Source organism: Cervus elaphus, chromosome 18 (assembly GCF_910594005.1).
Source record: "Cervus elaphus chromosome 18, mCerEla1.1, whole genome shotgun sequence".
Lineage (NCBI taxonomy): Eukaryota > Metazoa > Chordata > Mammalia > Artiodactyla > Cervidae > Cervus > Cervus elaphus.
The window spans coordinates 44536975-44556219 of record NC_057832.1 but is presented as its reverse complement, the minus strand read 5'-3'; the positions used below and the strand labels follow the sequence as shown (position 1 = coordinate 44556219).

General features: G+C 37.0%; 1 protein-coding gene across 3 annotated transcripts in view; it reads right to left on the bottom strand.

Moving 5' to 3' along the window:
• SEMA3D (semaphorin 3D) overlaps window positions 1-19245 on the bottom strand; it is a 222540-nt gene that overhangs the window by 60359 nt on the left and 142936 nt on the right. For all 3 annotated transcript variants that reach the window (XM_043871916.1, XM_043871915.1, XM_043871914.1), the window contains 3 exons: window positions 17917-18010; window positions 15087-15215; window positions 304-446 (listed from right to left, as the gene is read on the bottom strand). In XM_043871916.1, the coding sequence (XP_043727851.1) occupies window positions 304-446; window positions 15087-15215; window positions 17917-18010 (366 nt within the window). The remainder of the gene's footprint in view (window positions 1-303; window positions 447-15086; window positions 15216-17916; window positions 18011-19245) is intronic.

The window sequence follows — 19245 nt, the reverse complement described above, 5'->3', positions numbered from 1 at the left end:
CCATGGATCAGGACAATGCAGTGGTCTTACTGGGAATAGTGACAACTGGCAGAGGGATAGCCCACCAATAAAAGGAGCAAACTGCCAAGCAGAGCTAACTCAAACCTGCAAACAGCTCAGGAGTTGGAAAAAATAATTTTTAACATTGGACAATTTTTAATTCTTTTGGATCTCAAAAATTATATGTATAAGATACCATGAATTTACTCTGTCATTTATGAATAATGGGATCAACTTCAAAATTACATGGTTAATTATTCATACATATATACATATGCCTAAAGTAAAATAAATATATCTTACCTTACAAACTCTTCCAACTCGAGAAAGGATGGTCTTATCAGAAGTACTCCCTTCTTGAGATGATTCACGAAAAAAGAAATATACTTTATCATCATCTGGATTATAGGTGTCTGGGATGGGGAAAGTTCCAATAAATTTTGCTCCTGTTTGGAAGAAAAGAAGCTCTACATTAAAATACTGAAATAATTCAGCCACAATAATACTGGTATCTTTTGTATGTAAAACAATTAGCAGCAGAATAAAAAATATGAATGAAATGTGGAAGTGAGGCATATGCACAAATAAACATGACACAAAGTAGGAACAGGTATTAGTACATAGAAGTCTTGAACAAGTTCTTTAGGACTCCGGAGACAGGTGAGAACATGACTGGCTGAGATTCATGATTATCTCAATTCAGCTGAATTACACATAAAGTCCTTTTTTCAAACCTGGAGAGTCAATCTGATTTTATATTTTCCTTTTTTATGATTACTTTTTTAACCACAGTTTCCATTATGAAGAGATTAGGAAAAACTATAAACATATCTCAGATTTTGATATATTATGATGTTGTTTGCTATAGTTTGTGTAACTGCCAAAAAAATGCAACCAACCAGTAAAATGCTTGGGTTGACTTCAGTGTTGGCTCTGAGGACACCCTTTCCAAGTTTATATCCTGTCTCTGACACTTACTGGAAAGGTGACCTTATGCAAAAAATTTTTTACTTCTCTATTCCTCAATTTTCTCATACCTAATATGAGGTTATCGATATCATCATATCTAGGCTCACTAATACGATAATCAAGTAAATTAATACATGTAAAGCATTTACCATCTAGTAGTGCCTGACACATAATAAGGATTTAATAAATGTTATTCATTATTAAAATGACTGGGATGATAATAATAATGATTATTAGGGCCACAAACAAGAGAATGATGGAAAATTGAGCATATTCACACAATTTTTATCAATAGTATAACATTTAGTTATTAAAAATGAAGCAGTTCTAAATGTACTGGCAGGGAAAACTGTCCATGATGCATATCAAGCAAAAAAAAATAATGGTAATACAATTAATTCCTTTGCAGTTGCATCAATGACAAGTCAATTTGGGTTACTAATGCCTTGTTTAAAAAGTACTTGGCCTTTTAAGTCTTAGTTTTATATAAATGGGAGTTAACCAAGTAACAGATCTGTAACTGGATGATACTAGTTCAGAAATAAACATTTTGATTAATAATAATCATTTGATTAAAACAAAGACAAAAATTGGTTAAGGAGGAATAAAGGACTTCAATTAAGTAGAATATACAAGATGCCTGGAGGAAAACACAGAGCACTCTTTAGAAAGTAGAAGCAGGAGTGAGAGAAAACCAAGCTTCCCAAAAAATAAATATAACAAGTAGGAGGTGAAAAAGTAACACTGCCTTTGTTTTGATCAGGGCGCTGATTGCTGGGTACCCCACAGTATTAAAAACCATGTCCCTGCAAATATAGAACAGTTGATCAATAGCCCAGCAAACAAGACTTCACAATAGATTCCTTCAAAAGACAAAAGTTAATGTTTGATTCTAAGTGATGAGTAGTTCAGTCTTTATCATCCCAGGCTCTCTGGGTCAACCCTGGGTTTCCCATCCAGTCTCTTCTCTGCTTAAATGTGAAACCTTAAGAGAAAAAGACTGGAGTGGGTGGGTGGGAAGTATGTGCATGAACTTTCTCCCTTTTATTCTTTATTTCCCTGTTCTTTCCCTGGAACTTAGAACTCCAGTGGATTTTTATGTTCTCAATAATCTCACTTTGATATGGTTCTAAATTACACAAAAATTAAATTTTAGAAAATCATGTAGTTTTAAACATTTTCTTTTTTAATTAATCTTAAGTTAGCCAGGTCCATTAACAATTCTACTGAAGGCTTTTTGTTTTTAAAAAAACAGCCCTGCTTTTAAATTGTTGATACATCACAAACAGTTTTGAATCCCTGAGCAAAGTTAAAATTCTTTTGTAGTCACAAATTAATTTTTGATTTAAATATATCATATTTTCTTTAAAAAAAATTCTCTGTGGAAACAAAATTTCTTATAAGTGTACCATTAGGATTTTAGCATATTCATGAAAAGTAAGGATATATTTGATTACTACTATATGCAAAGGCACTTAGAACAAGAAAAACTTCTAGGATCAAAGAACACAAAGTGAGCAAGAATTGACTCTCTGCTTCAGTTACAACCTGGATTAAGAACATACTGACATAAGGCCAAGATATGGCTAAGAAGAAGGCCCAGTCTTGATGTTTCCTATGACGTGAAAAGAGATTGCAACAATGAGTAGAGAAAAGGACAACCAATTGTGGGTTTCCACAGGCACAGATCAGGTATTGATAATAATATATATCACCTTTTTGAATTTACAGATGCCTCAATTAAATGCGATTGACCTGAATACAAATCTCCTGCTGCACTTGCATGTGTATTTTTAAAATATATAAATAAACAAATAAAACCCTATTGGTGATTTTTACAAGGATTTGGGTTTAAGAGTCACTGCCATAGATTGCCATTTCATATACAGGAAAAGGACATAGACAGAGCTCATTAACCCTAGGTCAGTCATGCAGATGCATGGATGGACAGGAGGAGTGAAGACTTTAATACAAATTATTCATATTTAGATTGGGACGAAAAAGGGATAAAATGGAAACTATACAGAAAGATGAACTCCCCAGGTTGTTAGGTGCCCAATATGCTACTGGAGATCAGTGGAGAAATAACTCCAGAAAGAATGAAGGGATGGAGCCAAAGCAAAAACAACACCCAGCTCTGGATGTGACTGGTGATAGAAGCAAAGTCCAATGCTGTAAATAGCAATATAGCATAGGAACCTGGAATGTTAGGTCCATGAATCAAGGCAAATTGGAAGGGGTCAAATAGGAGATGGCAAGAGTAAACGTCGACATTTTAGGAATCAGCAAACTAAAATGAACTGTAATGGGTGAATTTAATTCAGATGACCGTTATATCTACTACTGTGGACAAAAATCTCTTAGAAGAAATGGAGTAGCCACCATAGTCAACAAAAGACTCCAAAATGCAGTACTTGGGTGCAATCTCAAAAATGACAGAATGATCTCTGTTTGTTTCCAAGACAAACCATTCAATATTTTGGTAATCCAAGTCTATGCCCCGACCAGTAATGCTGAAGAAGCTGAACGGTTCTCTGAAGACGTATAAGACCTTTTAGAACTAACACCCAAAAAAGATGTCCTTTTCATTATAGGGGACTGGAATGCAAAAGTAGGAAGTCAAGAAACACCTGGAGTAACAGGCAAATTTGGCCTTGGAGTAGAGAATGAAGCAGGGCAAAGGCTAATAAAGTTTTGCCAAGAGAATGCACTTGTCATAGCAAACACCCTCTTCCAACAACACAAGAGAAGACTCTACACATGGACATCACCAGATAGATGGTCAATACTGAAATCAGATTGATTATATTCTTTGCAGCCAAAGATGGAGAAGCTCTATACAGTCAGCAAAAACAAGACCAGGAGCTGACTGTGGCTCAGATCATGAACTCCTTATTGCCAAATTCAGACTTAAATTGAAGAAAGTAGGGAAAACCACTAGACCATTCAGGTATGGCCTAAATCAAATCCCTTACGATTATACAGTGGAAGTGACAAATAGATTCAAGGGATTAGATCTGATAGACAGAATGCCTGATGAACTATGGACGGAGGTTCGTGACATTGTACAGGAGACAGGGATCAAGACCATCCCCAAGAAAAGGAAATGCAAAAAAGCAAAATGGCTGTCTGAAGAGGCCTTACAAATAGCTGTGAAAAGAAGAGAAGTAAAAAGCAAAGGAGAAAAGGAAAGGTATACCCATTTGAATGCAGAGTTCCAAAGAATAGCCAGGAGAGAGAAGAAAGCCTTCCTCAGTGATCAGTGCAAAGAAATAAAGGAAAACTAAAGAACGGGAAAGATGAGAGATCTCTTCAAGAAAATTAGAGATACCAAGGGAACATTTCATGCAAAGATGGGCTCAACAAAGGGCAGAAATTGTATGGATCTAACAGAAGCAGAAAATATTAAGAAGAGGTGGCAAGAATACACAGAAGAACTATACAGAAAAGATCTTCATGACCCAGATAATCACAATGGTGTGATCATTCACCTAGAGCCAGACATCCTGGAGTGCAAAGTCAAGTGGGCCTTAGGAAGCATCACTACGAACAAAGCTAGTAGAGGTGATGGAATTCCAGTTGAGCTATTTCAAATCCTGAAAGATGATGCTGTGAAAGTGCTGCACTCAATATGCCAGCAAATTTGGAAAACTCAGCAGTGGCCACAGGACTGGAAAAGGTCAATTTTCACTCCAATCCCTAAGAAAGGCAATGCCAAAGAATGCTCAAACTACCACACAAGTGCACTCATCTCACACACTTGTAAAGAATGCTCAGATTCTCCAAGCCAAGCTTCAACAGTGCATGAACTGTGAACTTCCAGATGTTCAAGCTGGATTTAGAAAAGGCAGAGGAACCAGAGATCAAATTGCCAACATTCACTGGATTATCAAGAAAGCAAGAGAGTTCCAGAAAAATATCTATTTCTTCTTTATTGACTATGCCAAAACCTTTGACTGTGTGGAACACAACAACCTGTGGAAAGTTCTGAAAGAGATGGGAATACCAAACTATCTTACCTGCTTCTTTAGAAATCTGTATGTAGGTCTGAAAGCAACTGTTAGAACTGGACATGGAAGAACATACTGGTTCCAAATAGGGAAAGGAATACGTCAAGGCTGTATATCGTTACCCTGCTTATTTAACTTGAGTACATCATGAGAAATGCTGGGCTGGATAAAGTGCAAGCTGGAATCAAGATTGCCAGCAGAAATATCAATAACCTGAGATATCCAGATGACACCACCCTTAAAGCAGAAAGTGAAGAAGTAAAGACCCTCTTAATGAAAGTGAATGAGGAGAGTGAAAAATTTGGCTTAAAGCTCAACATTCAGAAAACTAAGATCATAGCATCTGATCCCATCACTTCATGGCAAGCAGATGGGGAAACAGTGGAAACAGTGGCAGACTTTATTTTGGGGGGCTCCAAAATCACTGCAGATGGTGACTGCAACCATGAAATTAAAGACGCTTGGAAGAAAAGTCATGACCAATCTAGATGGCATATTAAAAAGCAGAGACATTACTTTGCCAACAAAGATCCATCTAGTTAAAGTTATGGCTTTTCCAGTGATCATGTATGGATGTGAGAGTTGGACTATAAAGAAAGCTGAGCACCGAAGAATTGATGCTTTTGAACTGTGGTGTTGGAGAAGACTCTTGAGAGTCCCTTGGACAGCTAGGATATCTAACCATTACATCCTAAAGTAGATCAGTCCTGAATATTCATTGGAAGGACTGATGCTGAAGCTGAAACTCCAATCCTTTGGCCACCTGATGTGAAGAACTGACTCAGTTGAAAAATCCCTGATGCTGGGAAAGACTGAAGGCGGGAGGAGAAGGGGACGACAGAGGATGAGATGGTTGCATGGCACCACTGACTCAATGGACATGAGTTTGGGTAAACTCCGGGAGTTGGTGATGGACAGGGAGGCCTGGCATGCTGCAGTCCATGGGGTGGCAAAGAGTTGGATACAACTGAGTGACTGAACTGAGCTTATATAGAAATTATAGGAATACAATTGGCTTGTTTTATCTCAACAAATACATAAGCTTAAAATGGAGATCACACAAGTAGAATTTATCATAGTGCTTAAATATAATTTAAGTAGAAGTTATCTCCATGCAGCCTGATGATGCTTTGTAATTTCAGTATCAGAACTACTGCCATGATTGAGTTGAATTTATACTATTAAAAATAACATAGTAAGTGTTAGTCGCTCAGTTATGTCCTATTCTTTGCAACCCCATGGACTGTACAGGCTCTTCTATCCGTGGGATTCTCCAGGCAAGAATACTGGAGTGGGTTTCCATTCCCTTCTCCAGGGGATCTTCCTGATGCAAGGCTCAAACCCGGCCATTCCACCTCACAGGTAGATTCTTTACTCTCTGAGCCACCGTGGAAGCCCATGATTGAGTTAAATTTATAGTTTTAAAAATAACATAGTGGTACAAAATTTGCAGTCTTCTCTCTTCAGAGAGAAAATGAGACAGTGATTTAAAACAGAAAATCATTACAGGTAAAAGGATTTTACTGTGAGAGAGAAAGCTGTTTGTAAAACTTTCCTCAGACACACAGATGGAAGCAGCAGTTACATGGGTTGATTGGTGGTCTCTTGTTTGCAGATTTCAACAAACAAAACACAGCTCTACAACAGAATGGAATGTACTCTGCCTAAAAGCAATACAAATAAACATGTTAATTCATATTATATTGCAGAAATGCACGGAAGAGTCTCTTTGGCTATGCAAAACATTTTCCAGGTGTTGTTGCCAGGTATTGCCATTTGAAAAGGTCAAAAGTTAGAGTATGGTACTAGTCCCCATTTCAGAAATTTCATTATAATATTAGTGGGGCAAAATAGAGTAGGTATTTTTTCCAAGTTATATTTCTTTTAAATTTCAACTAATATATAACATAGATGATCTTACTGTGTTTATTCAGTGACTGTGGTTTTATTGGACTCTTAAATATTGGTTCTTTTTCAAGTAAAAAATTATTACTGTAAGAAAATTATTTTGGAGTACTGTAAACAAATTAAGTGGTGGAAGTATTTAAGCCAAATATTTATTATGTGAAGAAATCTAATTATGAAAAAAAGCATTAGTATCCAACAGTACACTATTCTGTGATTTAAATAATAAGTAATTTTGAGTTAAAAATAAATACCAGTTTTAAGAAAGAGACTTTTCTTTCTCACAGATTCAATTGAAGTCCTGTGTCTTAGAATATTGATATTAGTATTTTATGATAGAAACTCTTTTCTGACTTGCTGCCAAGCTTATGTAAAAATAGATATTATTTCACCAGTATATGACATGCATAATTGGATTAAATAATTTAAAATCATACCAAGAGACACCTGTGCTTTATTAGAGTACATTTTTCCCATTTGAAACACATGCCTTAATAGGGATGGTGTTTGAAATCGTGCATTTTCACAAATGAACTTTTAGCATGACATCAAGAGACACTGCCAAGTGAAAATGGCATAAACCCATATGGCCTGCTGAAATGCACATCACTCTCATTTCTCCTTGTGTACATTGTTTCATCCAGATGAGCACACCTACTCCAGGACTTAAGACATAGTGAGTTCCTTATTTTCCTTTATTTCTTCTTGTAGTATCTTTTTCCTACCACTTTTGAAAAATGTTATCCTTCTGTGTGGAAAAACAATTTATAGACAACAGTACTCCAAGAGAAACTTCAAATGAAAACTGCCTCCACATGTTGGAAATAAAAATTTTAAAACAAAAGTTCTCATCTACTCCAGGAAAGAAAACAGAAACATATGCAACTGAGGCGTCATTGTTTGTTTTCATTATCCAAATGGTCATACTTCTTACTTTTATCTCAAAATTCTCATTAAAAACGTCAAATGTGTTTGAGTAACCCTCTGACTTGTATCTTTCCTTATGTGTTCTAAGATTAAGTTGATAAAAGTGTGGAAGTATCTAAGACTTTGTGTAGAAAAGCCATAGCGTTCACTTTCACAAGTTTTCACCCTCCTGGTGAGGGATTTAATAGATGGATTCATTTCTCAAAGAAGGAATCAGGATTCATACTTCTTATATCTTTTGGCATTGGATTAGATAAAGTAATCAATGATGCAATAATATATAGAGGAAAGTATTTAGACATTGACACTGGCCCCATTACTTGAAATATCAAGTACCTATCAGTTCTTAGTAATTGAACAAAACCCCAGAGTGAGTTTCACATCTACATGCTAAATAAGTAGTCACGAAAATTTACACGTTGCATTATATGATTGTGGATTGCACTGTGATACATGACAGGTATTGCACTATCTGATTATGCTATGTACATAATTAATAAAAAGTACACTTCAGACCAGTGCTGTCCAATAGAAATTTCTGTGATGATGGAAATATTTTATATCTGTGTTGTCCAATAAAGTAGCCTCCAGCCCACAGGGCTATTCTTGAAACATGATTAGAGTGACTAAGAAACTAAATTTTATTTAATTTTAATTAGTTTAAATTTAAATAGCCATGAGTGGCTACTGTCTACCATATTGGACAGAACAGCTTTGGAACAAGTAGCCTATATCAGCAACTCTGCTGTGTCAGGTCCAGTTTAAAGAGGAAACAGTTTTTATCTCCATAACTGCCACCAAAATGCAGGAGACATGATATGATACTTCTGTCAGAAGTTTGATATTGTAAGGGAAGGATGGACCTGGCAGTTAGGAGACCTGAACATATCCCTTCTTCACACTGAGTCTCAATTTGTGGAATGTAAGGTTGAATAAGATAATGTCTAACCCCCCAAAACAGCTCCTTTAACAACCATTGCTTTTTTGTCTCTCTGTATTCCTGACACTATCCAGATGACTCCTCTGACCTCTATCTTTGGATACTGCTGCTGCTGCTGCTGCTGCTGCTGCTAAGTCACTTCAGTCGTGTCCGACTCTGTGCGACCCCACAGACGGCAGCCCATTGGGCTTCCCCCGTCCCTGGGATTCTCCAGGCAAGAACACTGGAGTGGGTTGCCATTTCCTTCTCCAATGCATGAAAGTGAAAAGTGAAAGTGAAGTCGCTCAGTCACGTCTGACTCTTAGCGATCCCGTGGACCGCAGCCTAATAGGCTCTCCGTCCATGGGATTTTCCAGGCGAGAATATGGAGTGGGGTGCCATTGCCTTCTCCGATCTTTGGATACTAGGCTGACTATATCTGGAAAATAGCCACTTCTCAAAATGTAGAATAGAAATGTCCCCCCAAAAGTCAGTCTTTTCCCTTAGCATGTCTTTACAAGAATCTCATATAGTTTCTATCATTCTTTGCTCTGCCATAGTTTCCTTGGACCAGGAAGCTTCTAACAGACTGAGTCTCCTGACGCATTGTGCTCTTCTGATTCTGGCCAGCCTATCCCTTAGCAAATGTTCACAACATTGGCTACAGCTGTGTAGGGCTTCCACATCGCTTGCCTAACACACATGTTCTCTATTTGCTGTGGCCTCCACAAGCAGACACACATCTTCAGTTTGCTGTTGCTCAACATGGCATGGAGATGTGGACCCTGACTGCAGTGAGGCTGCAAGAGCAGAGGATGGGCAATCACGAGATCAGAATTGAGGTTGATGGGCTGTATCGTACAACGGAAAGAATAAAGTGTCTAGAGCTAGAGACACCTACCTGAGTTTCAATCGCACAATAACTGTCTCACCACAGACTATTAATCTGATTTCTAATCTACCCCCAACTATAAAGTGGAAATAGTAATTCTCTCAAAATTATACCACTAACTGAGATAATACTTTAAAAGTGCCTAATAACAGTAAGTGGATGGAAGCTATATAAAATTAATTTGAAGCAGAAGAGACCAGAGATAGGGAAACGGGTTAACAAACAATAAAATAGTGGCAATAAAACAGAGACAAGGTGATGGAGACCTAAAGAAAGATGGTGGCCATGGAAAAAACAAGGTCAACAGATATTTTGAAGGAAGTAAAGGCTCTTAGTGATAGATTAGATAAAGGGAGATAAAGGAGAGGAAGAAATTAAAGATAACTTCAAGGTTACTGGGTGGATGAAATTAAGAACCTTATGATAGATTAAAATCAGGAAATAGGTATTGAAGGGCAGTTTAGAAAGGGAAAACAAGAAAATTTTGAATTAGATTCCCAGGGTTTTAGATTTTAAATCCAATTATTGTTTTCTACATCTATTTACTATTCAAAGAAACTCAGGCAAAAGGTCACTAAGCAACCTGTATAAATCTCAAATGATTTCAATGGCACAATCAAGGCCAAGGCTAAGGTATCTTTATTCCCATATTAAACAACTAGTTCCTTTTGTTTAAACTGAGATGAAAATGTAAGACATTCAAATAAATATTTTTAAGAGAACTTAGTTACAAAAAGGGGCTTCCCTGGTAGCTCAGCTGGTAAAGAATCCTACTGTCATGCAGGAGACCCCAGTTTGGTTCCTGGGTTGGAAGATCCTCTGGAGAAGGGATAGGCTACACACTCCAATATTTTTGGGCTTCCCTGGTGGCTCAGATGGTAGAGAATCCACCTGCAATGCAGGAGACCTGCATTCAGTCCCTGGGTGGGAAGATCCCCTGGAGGAGGGCATGACAATCCGCTCCAGTATTCTTGCCTGGACAATCCCCATGGACAGAGGAGCCTGGCGGGCTACAGTCCATGCGGTCAAAAAGAGTCGGACATGACTAAGTGACTAAGCACAGCACAGTTACAGGAAAAGGTTGGAAATACAGTTTGAGAAAACACTAAAACAGAGAAAACATTTAAAGCTATTAGAATAGATAAGATCACAGAATTACAGAGACAGAGGAAGAACAGATGGTTATTATCTAAAAATGCTAAGTATTAAACAGATGTCAGAGAATCAGAGCACCCAGGTCTTTAGTCCCACCTGCTGCTTCTCTCACCTTCAGGAATAATGACAATGAGGGTGATGATAATATTGACACTGAACTGCTTTTACAGTTGTCTTTAATCAGACTTCCCTATACAATTTAATTTTTGCAACACCCTGGGAACAGATACTATTATTATGCCAAATTGTTATTTTTATTTTTAAAATGTATTATTTATTTATTTTGGCTGTACTACGTAGCATGTGAGATCTTAGTTTCCTGGCCAGGGATTGAATTTGGGCCCTCAGCAGTGAAAGCACTGGGCTCCCAGAGAATTCCCCAGAGAATTTATGCCAAATTTTTAGACAAAAAATTTAAATGCTCAGAAAGGTTTGACCAAAGTCACAAATAAGTGATAGTCAAGATTCAAACTTCGGTAATTAAGTTACACAGAAACAGAGCTGTAATTTGTGTCTAAACTCGGACACCTCAGGGTTACAGAACAGCAGGGGTGAACTGGAAATGTCCAGGGCAGACTAGGTTATGCCATCCCTCTTAAATCAAAAGATGCTTGAAATTAAAAGATGCTTGCTCCTTGAAGAAAAGCTATGACAAACCTAGACAGCATATTAAAAAGCAAAGACATTACTTTGCCAACAAAGGCCCATGTAGTCAAAGCTATTGTTTTTACAGTAGTCATGTACAGTTGTGAGAGTTGGACCATAAAAAGGCTGCTGCTGCTGCTAAATCGCTTCAGTTGTGTCCGACTCTGTGCGACCCCATAAACAGCAGCCCACCAGGCTCTGCCGTCCCTGGGATTCTCCAGGCAAGAACACTGGAGTGGGCTGCCATTTCCTTCTCCAATGCATGAAAGTGAAAAGTGAAAGTGAAGTCACTCAGTATGCAACTCTTTGCGACCCCATGGACTGCAGCCTACCAGGCCCCTCCATCCATGAATCTTCCAGGCAAGAGTATTGGAGTGGGTTGCCATTGCCTTCTCCAATAAAAAGGCTGAGTGCCGAAGAATTGATGCTTTCTAACTGTGGTTTTGGAGAAGACTCTTGAGAGTCCCTTGGATTGCAAGGAGATCAAACCAATCAGTCCTAAAGGAAACAACCCTGAATATTCATTGAAAGGGCTGATGCTGAAGCTGAAATTCCAATATTTTGGCCACCTGATACGAAAAACTGACTCATTTGAAAAGACCTTGATGCTGGGAAAGATTGAAGGCAGGAGAAGAAGGGGACAACAGAGGATGAGATGGTTGGATGGCATCACTGACTCAATGGACATGAGTTTGGGCAAGCTCAGGGAGATGGTGAAGGAGAGGGAAGCCTGGTGTGCCGCAGTGCATGGGGTCACAAAGAGTCAGTCACAACTGAGCAATTGCACAACAACAAGGACAAAGAAATCTGCCTTAAACATTCTACAAGTATAAATGGTTAATTCTTCATCAGTTTCCTGCATTCAATTCAGTGAGACTTCTACTTTTTCCTTCCAATTACTTCCTTTCCACTGACTTCCAGTACCCCAAATCTCTTGCATTCTTGCTCATATCCTTGGTTTCCTCTATCCCCAAACAATATCTTCTGTTTCAATTATTTGTTGCTGTATATTCCCACATCCACCTCCATTGCCACCACTTTTGTTCTGTTCCAACCTTATTTTACTATCTTTGGTGTAATGGCCCTCTCTCTCTGTCCTCCTCCTTACCTCCCTTACTGTAAATTATCAGTTATCTCTATAAAAGACGAAGATCTGATTCTCTGGTTAAGATTAGGGAATTAGTAAAGGGAGTCCAAAAGATACAACTTTCCAGTTATAAAATAAGTAACTTTTGGAGATGTAACGTACATCATGAAGACCATAATTAATAACAGTTTATTGAATATTTGAAAGTTGCTAAGAGTAAATGTTTTTCTTTTTTTTTTTTTGAAAGTTGCTAAGAGTAAATCTTAAGTTCTCATCACAAGAAGGAAAATTCTCTATAGGTGTTGACAGAAGCTAGCTAGATTTATTATGGTGATCATTTTACAATTTATACAAGTTATCAACTATTATGTAATACACCTGAAACTAGTGAAATGTTATTTGTCAATTATAGCTTAAAAAAAAGACACACAGAAAAAGAATTAAACCCATCAACAGATGAATGGATAAAGAAAATAAAGAAGATGTGGTATATTTATATACAATGGGATAATATTCATCCATAAAAAAAAAGAAATAATGTCATTTGCAACATTATGGATAGAACTACAGATTATTATATGAAGCAAAATAAGTCAGAAAGAGAAAGACAAATACCATATGATATCACTTATATGTGGAATCTAAAATACGACACAAATGAACAAATCTGTGAAACAGAAACAGATTCGCAGACATAGAGAACAGGTTGCCAAGGGCAAGAGGGGTGGGGGATGAAAGGACTGGGAGTCTGGGATTAGGAGATGCAAACCAGTATAAACAGGATGGATAAACAACAAATTCCAACTATATAGCACGGAGAGCTATATTCAATATCTATATTGAATATATCTGATTCATTTTGCTATATAGCATAAATTAATGCAACACTGTAAATCAATTATACTTCAATAAAATAAAAAACTGAAATAAAAAATTAAATAATATATAACTTCACAATAGTTTCAGGAAAACATTCACAGCTTTTCAGCCCCATCAACCATCTCTTCTGATGCTTTGGGCATCCATCATCCAGGAGGTTGGCAACCTTCCCCTATAATCCCTGCAGGCCCAATGGGCTGAACCGCATTCAGTATATCATAGGACCGTAAAAGCTGCTCATCAATAACAAGTTAAACCAACACAAGTTTCTTACTTTGTAATTCTCTTCTCATAGCACTAAGAACAGCATGCTAGACAAATAAAAGCTGAATACATATTTCTCACATTTATTGTCTTAGCAATACTGCTGTCTTCTACTGGACATGCCACTGGTAAGGAAAAAATAGAATAATCTCTTAAATGAGTGGCAATATGATGACATTTGCCATCCCAAGACTGGGAAATACAATTTATACTTCACTTTAAAGCCATACTATTTTGTTACCTGAACAGATAACTAAGCTTTTCTTCTGGTAAAATCTATGAAGTCATTCTCGAACCAAGTTATTGCCACAAAAACCTCACAATAGTCAAGGATGTGGTCCTGCTTTGCGCAAGTGTTAAGAAGTTAACAGTTATCACTTAGTTGGGGATATTCTAAGTTTGTTTACTCTATTAATAGGGTTCTCTCTTGGTCAATGGATCACATTGTTGTATAAACAAATGGATCTGGAGGTTTTGACTAAAGAAATGTTTTAAAAGTGTTTTTCCCTTTTGTTTATATTGTCACTGCTTGAATGATACTGAGAGATACAGAGATAGCCCCAAGGAAATCTCTACCCAGTCCTCCTCTACTAAAACCTAATATTTATGGGTTTTAGTTGGAATGGGAAATGCTGTGTGCCTGCTTAAATAGCGGTATTATTCTGCTATATGGTGAAATAAGTTCCTATGTTAACTAGAAAACTGTAGAAAATCATGATAAAAACCTGACCTGTTGGAAGGCAGTAAGGCAAAAGGAAAAAAAAGGGGGGGGGGGGGGCTTTCACCATTCCTTCCATTAAATAAATTCATTTAGGAGGTCTTTTTTGTTGTTAAAAACTCTAAACGCTGTATGACCTTAAACACAAAAGTAATCAAATTAATATCAATATGCTTAAAATTTTGGAGAGACATGTTTTAACCAAAAGAAAAATTATTTTTTTAAGCAAAAGAAGTCAGCATTACAATCTAACCCCTTTCTATTATGTTCGTAGACAGTATTTGGCTTAGTCATTAAAAAAACAGGCTATAGGAGAAAAACTGCCAACTTGAACTCCAGCTCAGCAACTGACAAGTTCTAAGATCTTGACCAAATTACTCAACTTCTTTCTACGTCAGTTTATTCGTCTTTAAAAAGCACATAACAATAATAACACATCCCTCACACTAAAACATTGTGAATATTTTAAAAAATCAAGTAGAGGATGGAACAATGTCAAGGACCACAGCACAATAAACGTCAGCTATTATTATTATTATTATTATTATATACGCAACAAGTCCTGGAGATCTGTCTAATACAGTGAGGAACTCTTTCAAATGTATTTTATATATTGAGCTAAATAACTTCCAAAACACATCTGAATGAATAATCCTGAGTTTCTTATCTACCCAAAAGCAAAGGCAAAAAAAATCAAAAGTGCAAAAATCACTAACCATTGAGCCAGTGGTGCTCTGAAATGTCAGTTCTGATGTAATGGTGGTCATGAGTAGGCCCCAGGGACCGCGTGAACGCAGTATCCTTGCCAAGGAAATCAGAAGCTGTTCCAGAGTAGAGGTACTCATCTGCAAGGGAGGAAAGAATACACAGGACTTCAAGAGTTTACCAGCAGACACTGCTGACAACAGACCAATTTCACGACACGAAACCCAAGATGTTTACTGCATACATCAGAATATATTGTTTTGTAAATTTCCCCTTCAGATTTTGAAAAATCTGCTCAGCTGAAGAAAAAATAACTCAATAAACTTTGGTAAGCTGATTACAAATACTTGAATATAAAAAAGGCCAAAGTCTCCTGAATTAATAATTGCACGTGCATTTAGCTTCTGTTATGGAGGCGCTCCTCTTCTTTCCCTTTCCTCACAAATAATTCAAAGATATGTCATAATTAGGAGTCCCTCTTTGTAACAACACACACACAAAAAATTAAAAAGTAAACGCCATAACGAGGAATGGATTGTGTAATTAGTATTTACTTAACCGACACAACCTCAGTGACCACAACTTTTCTTTGCCTAACCTCTGCTGAAAGGGAGCTTTCAGCACTGAAGTCATACTTTGTAATTATAACATGTTGCATTCCTTGTAGCTAATCATGTTTCTAATAGTTCTGATAAACAGGAATTTCTGAAAAGGGAAAGATGTGGCCATTACCGCATACCAAACTTCTTTGTCCTGTTATTTGTGTAAAGTAAATATCCATGTCTTACCAGAGACAGGAGAGAGAGAAGAGAAGAGACGGGGGTGCCAGAGGCAGAAAGAGGTGGGGAAGGAGGAGGAGGGTGGAAAGAATGAGGAAGAGAGGGCAGAGGAGTTTACGATGAGGGAGAGGAGAGGAAGAAAGGACGGAGGGGAGACAGGTGGGAGAAGGGGAAAGAAAAGGACGCAAGGGGCAAGAGAGGGGAAATGCGAGTGGTGGTCCGCGTTCCTGATGCACATTGTTAGAAGCGGGGTATGGCAGCAAGAATGCAGTCCCCACAGTAGAACATGTTGCCCCTTTGAGAGCTAAGCCTCTGTTTCAAGAAATCTTTATATTCAACTACTTTGAGTTACACTTAATAGACTAAAATTTTAAAAAATAGCTAAATCTCTACAGAGCATTTAGATTTTTTAAAGCCAATATAAGAACAACTACAATCACTAAAATTCAATTTTCTCAGAAACATATCTTTAAAATTCTGCCTTTGCATAAATAAGTGATTCAGATATTTTAAAAAATCCTCCAATTACATCCACTGAAATAAGACTTTTAGTGAACAGTGTGAGACAACCAACCTAACTATTCATGACAATAGTCAACTTCCAAAGGTGGGGGGGCAGGGGGAATACACACGCACATGCACATAAAAGAGAGAAATCCAGTCATGTAAAGTACAACTATTTTTTCGGGGCGGGGTGGGGGGGGGGCACACAGCGCAACATATGGGATCTTATTCCCTGACCAGGTATTGAACCTATGCCCTCTGCAATAGAAAGGCAGAGTGGTACCACTGGACCACCAGGGAAGTTCCCAGTTATATAAAGTAAATGTAGACATCTTACTGATTCCATCTCTTAAAAACATATGGTGCAAGACAATATTTCATTGTGGAGCAAATTTTTAAAAATAGAAGAACCAAACAACAGCATCAGTAGAGACATAAAGGAAATACACCATTAATTTGAAACATAAAACTGCAAACATTCATTTTGCCAGGAAAAAAAATGTATATTTCAACATAAAAGTTGGATCTCTATATCCAGGTTTTAAAAGCGTCTTCTTTGTATTTAAATTACTTAGGGGTTCAGGGGTCACCAATGTCTACAGTCTATTGTTAAAGCTGTGTCAACTCCATTTGACAGATCAGTCACAAATCATCGACCTCATTTTCTGAGGATAATGACTGAACATTAGTCACATAATTTTCAAAACACACACACTTTCACTTCAAAGAAGAGCACTGGTTCTCACAAGGTGAAAATTAAAATGTCATGGTGTGTCACTCTTGATAGTCTATTCAAACACCTGATGGACAAGTTAAATAAAAAGAGACTAAAGTCATGAACAAAACCAAGACAAAAGCAGTTCTTAAAATGGCTGAAACTTAGAGGTCAGAGGTCATGTCGACATTCCACAGAAAAGACTTCAGACCACACAGTACTACCTTCTTTAAACACGATGTTCCTCCTATAAGAGAATTTATGATGTATGTAAGCAAGAGAAAACTGAATGTGCCAGCAAAAATGTCACATTTCTATTAATTCAATCAGGTTATGGTGAAATTGAGGGGAGAGGAGTTACAACATTCTATTGTTTGTGTTCCATAGTTTGATTTGTTTGTTTTATTAATTTATCCACTTACATCTTCTTATTACTTCTCCCACTCAAATCTTCAATATTTTGTAATATATTATGTTCAAGGAATTGCTAAATTTAACTGCCATAATGAACCAAATAGGGGCATATAAGCTAAATATAAGAAAATCTGAGTTGTCTATATGTAAAATTATAGCACATATGAATGTCTTTTGCCTTAAACACATTTCAGCCTTTTCAACCTGAAGTTCATTTACAATGTAACTGTGCAGACAGTAAGGATTACTGGAGACTCACTTTATGGATAAGGAGCTGAGTACAGAGAGATGTGACACTAAAAAATTACCATCAGTCAGTGGATGATTAATCCAAAATAATCTTTAACTCACTAAGACAGTGTGGTTGAATCTACACACATCTTTTTAGAAAAACACCTAAAACCAAGAAATATCCTTTGCTGCTCTTACCTGTCATTACTGAAGCAAAAGGCTGCTGAGGATCAAAGGGACATTTCAGTCTGCCAGACTCCAAATGGTGTGTGTCTAGTTTGAAAATAACTTCCTGTTAAGAGAAATATTAACAGAAGAGTGATTTTTTTTTTAATATCAGAATCAGTAAGAACATAGGAGATAAGAACTAAATTCTAACTCATTAATTCAACAAAAACTGAGCATATAGCATGCCCATCAAGCTGTGCTTCTTATTTCTTCCACAAATATTATTTCTGGCAAGACTCAGTTCCCATGTTTTGGTCTCCATTTGCCCTAAGTAGTAATTATAATAATGAATGAATTTTTCAATGCCTTCATCAATTCATTTAGCCTGGACCACTATCATCATCAAAGTCACTATCAAGCAATCCTATATCTGAAGCCTAATAACTAATTTACTGAGTCTAATAAGCCAGTTTCCTCCTCTAAGAAATAAGATTATTAATCATACTTTCAGAACTATGATGGTCTATCTACCTAAGCATCTGCAACTATACCATATTACTTAAGCCTTATGATACTTTGTAATTTTAGTGACATAAAAGTGTTGTAAGGCAGGCAGTTCATTTTCAGAGCTATTGATACATGTGGGCAAAAAAAATTCCAATGTAGTATTTTCACTATTATGAAAACACTATGCACATTAAAGCCACACAGTTATTTTGGCAGAAACATTTATTTTTACAATAGTGGCCACAGACAGAATGGCATTGGCAGACTTCTAATATTCAGGGGAAAAAAAAAACCATCTTAAGTTGAACTTTCCAAGAAAAATATGAATGTATAATGAATATGGCCCCATGAGTTTGAGTGTTTCATAACAATGACAACACTGCATCCAGCAGAAAGACTGGTGATTCAGCCTGCAGACGCGCCAGTGAAATCCAGCATTTCTGACATTCTCTCTAGACGGCATGTCTACAGAGTTATATCAGAACACACATGCAATTAAAAGGAATCATTCAGTGCCGCTTATCTGGAAAGCAGGCAAAGAAGCAAAAGGGAGAGAAAAAATTGATTATTTGGATTATTATTCTTGTATGATGTGACATTTCACATCTTTTTCTTTTAAACAGTACTAACAGTAACTACTGCCTTATTAAAAAATAGCAATACTAATTTAAATAGCATGATTAACAATTGCTATTTAATAGTTTTAAGAAAATAAGCTCTAATACTAAGAGTGATGGTATTTAACAGTTAATACATACTAATCATGAGCAGGAATTTCATGTACATTATCTCACTGAATCATCACCATAAATGTAAAGATGTGGCTACTTTATGAATTCCAGCTTTACGAGA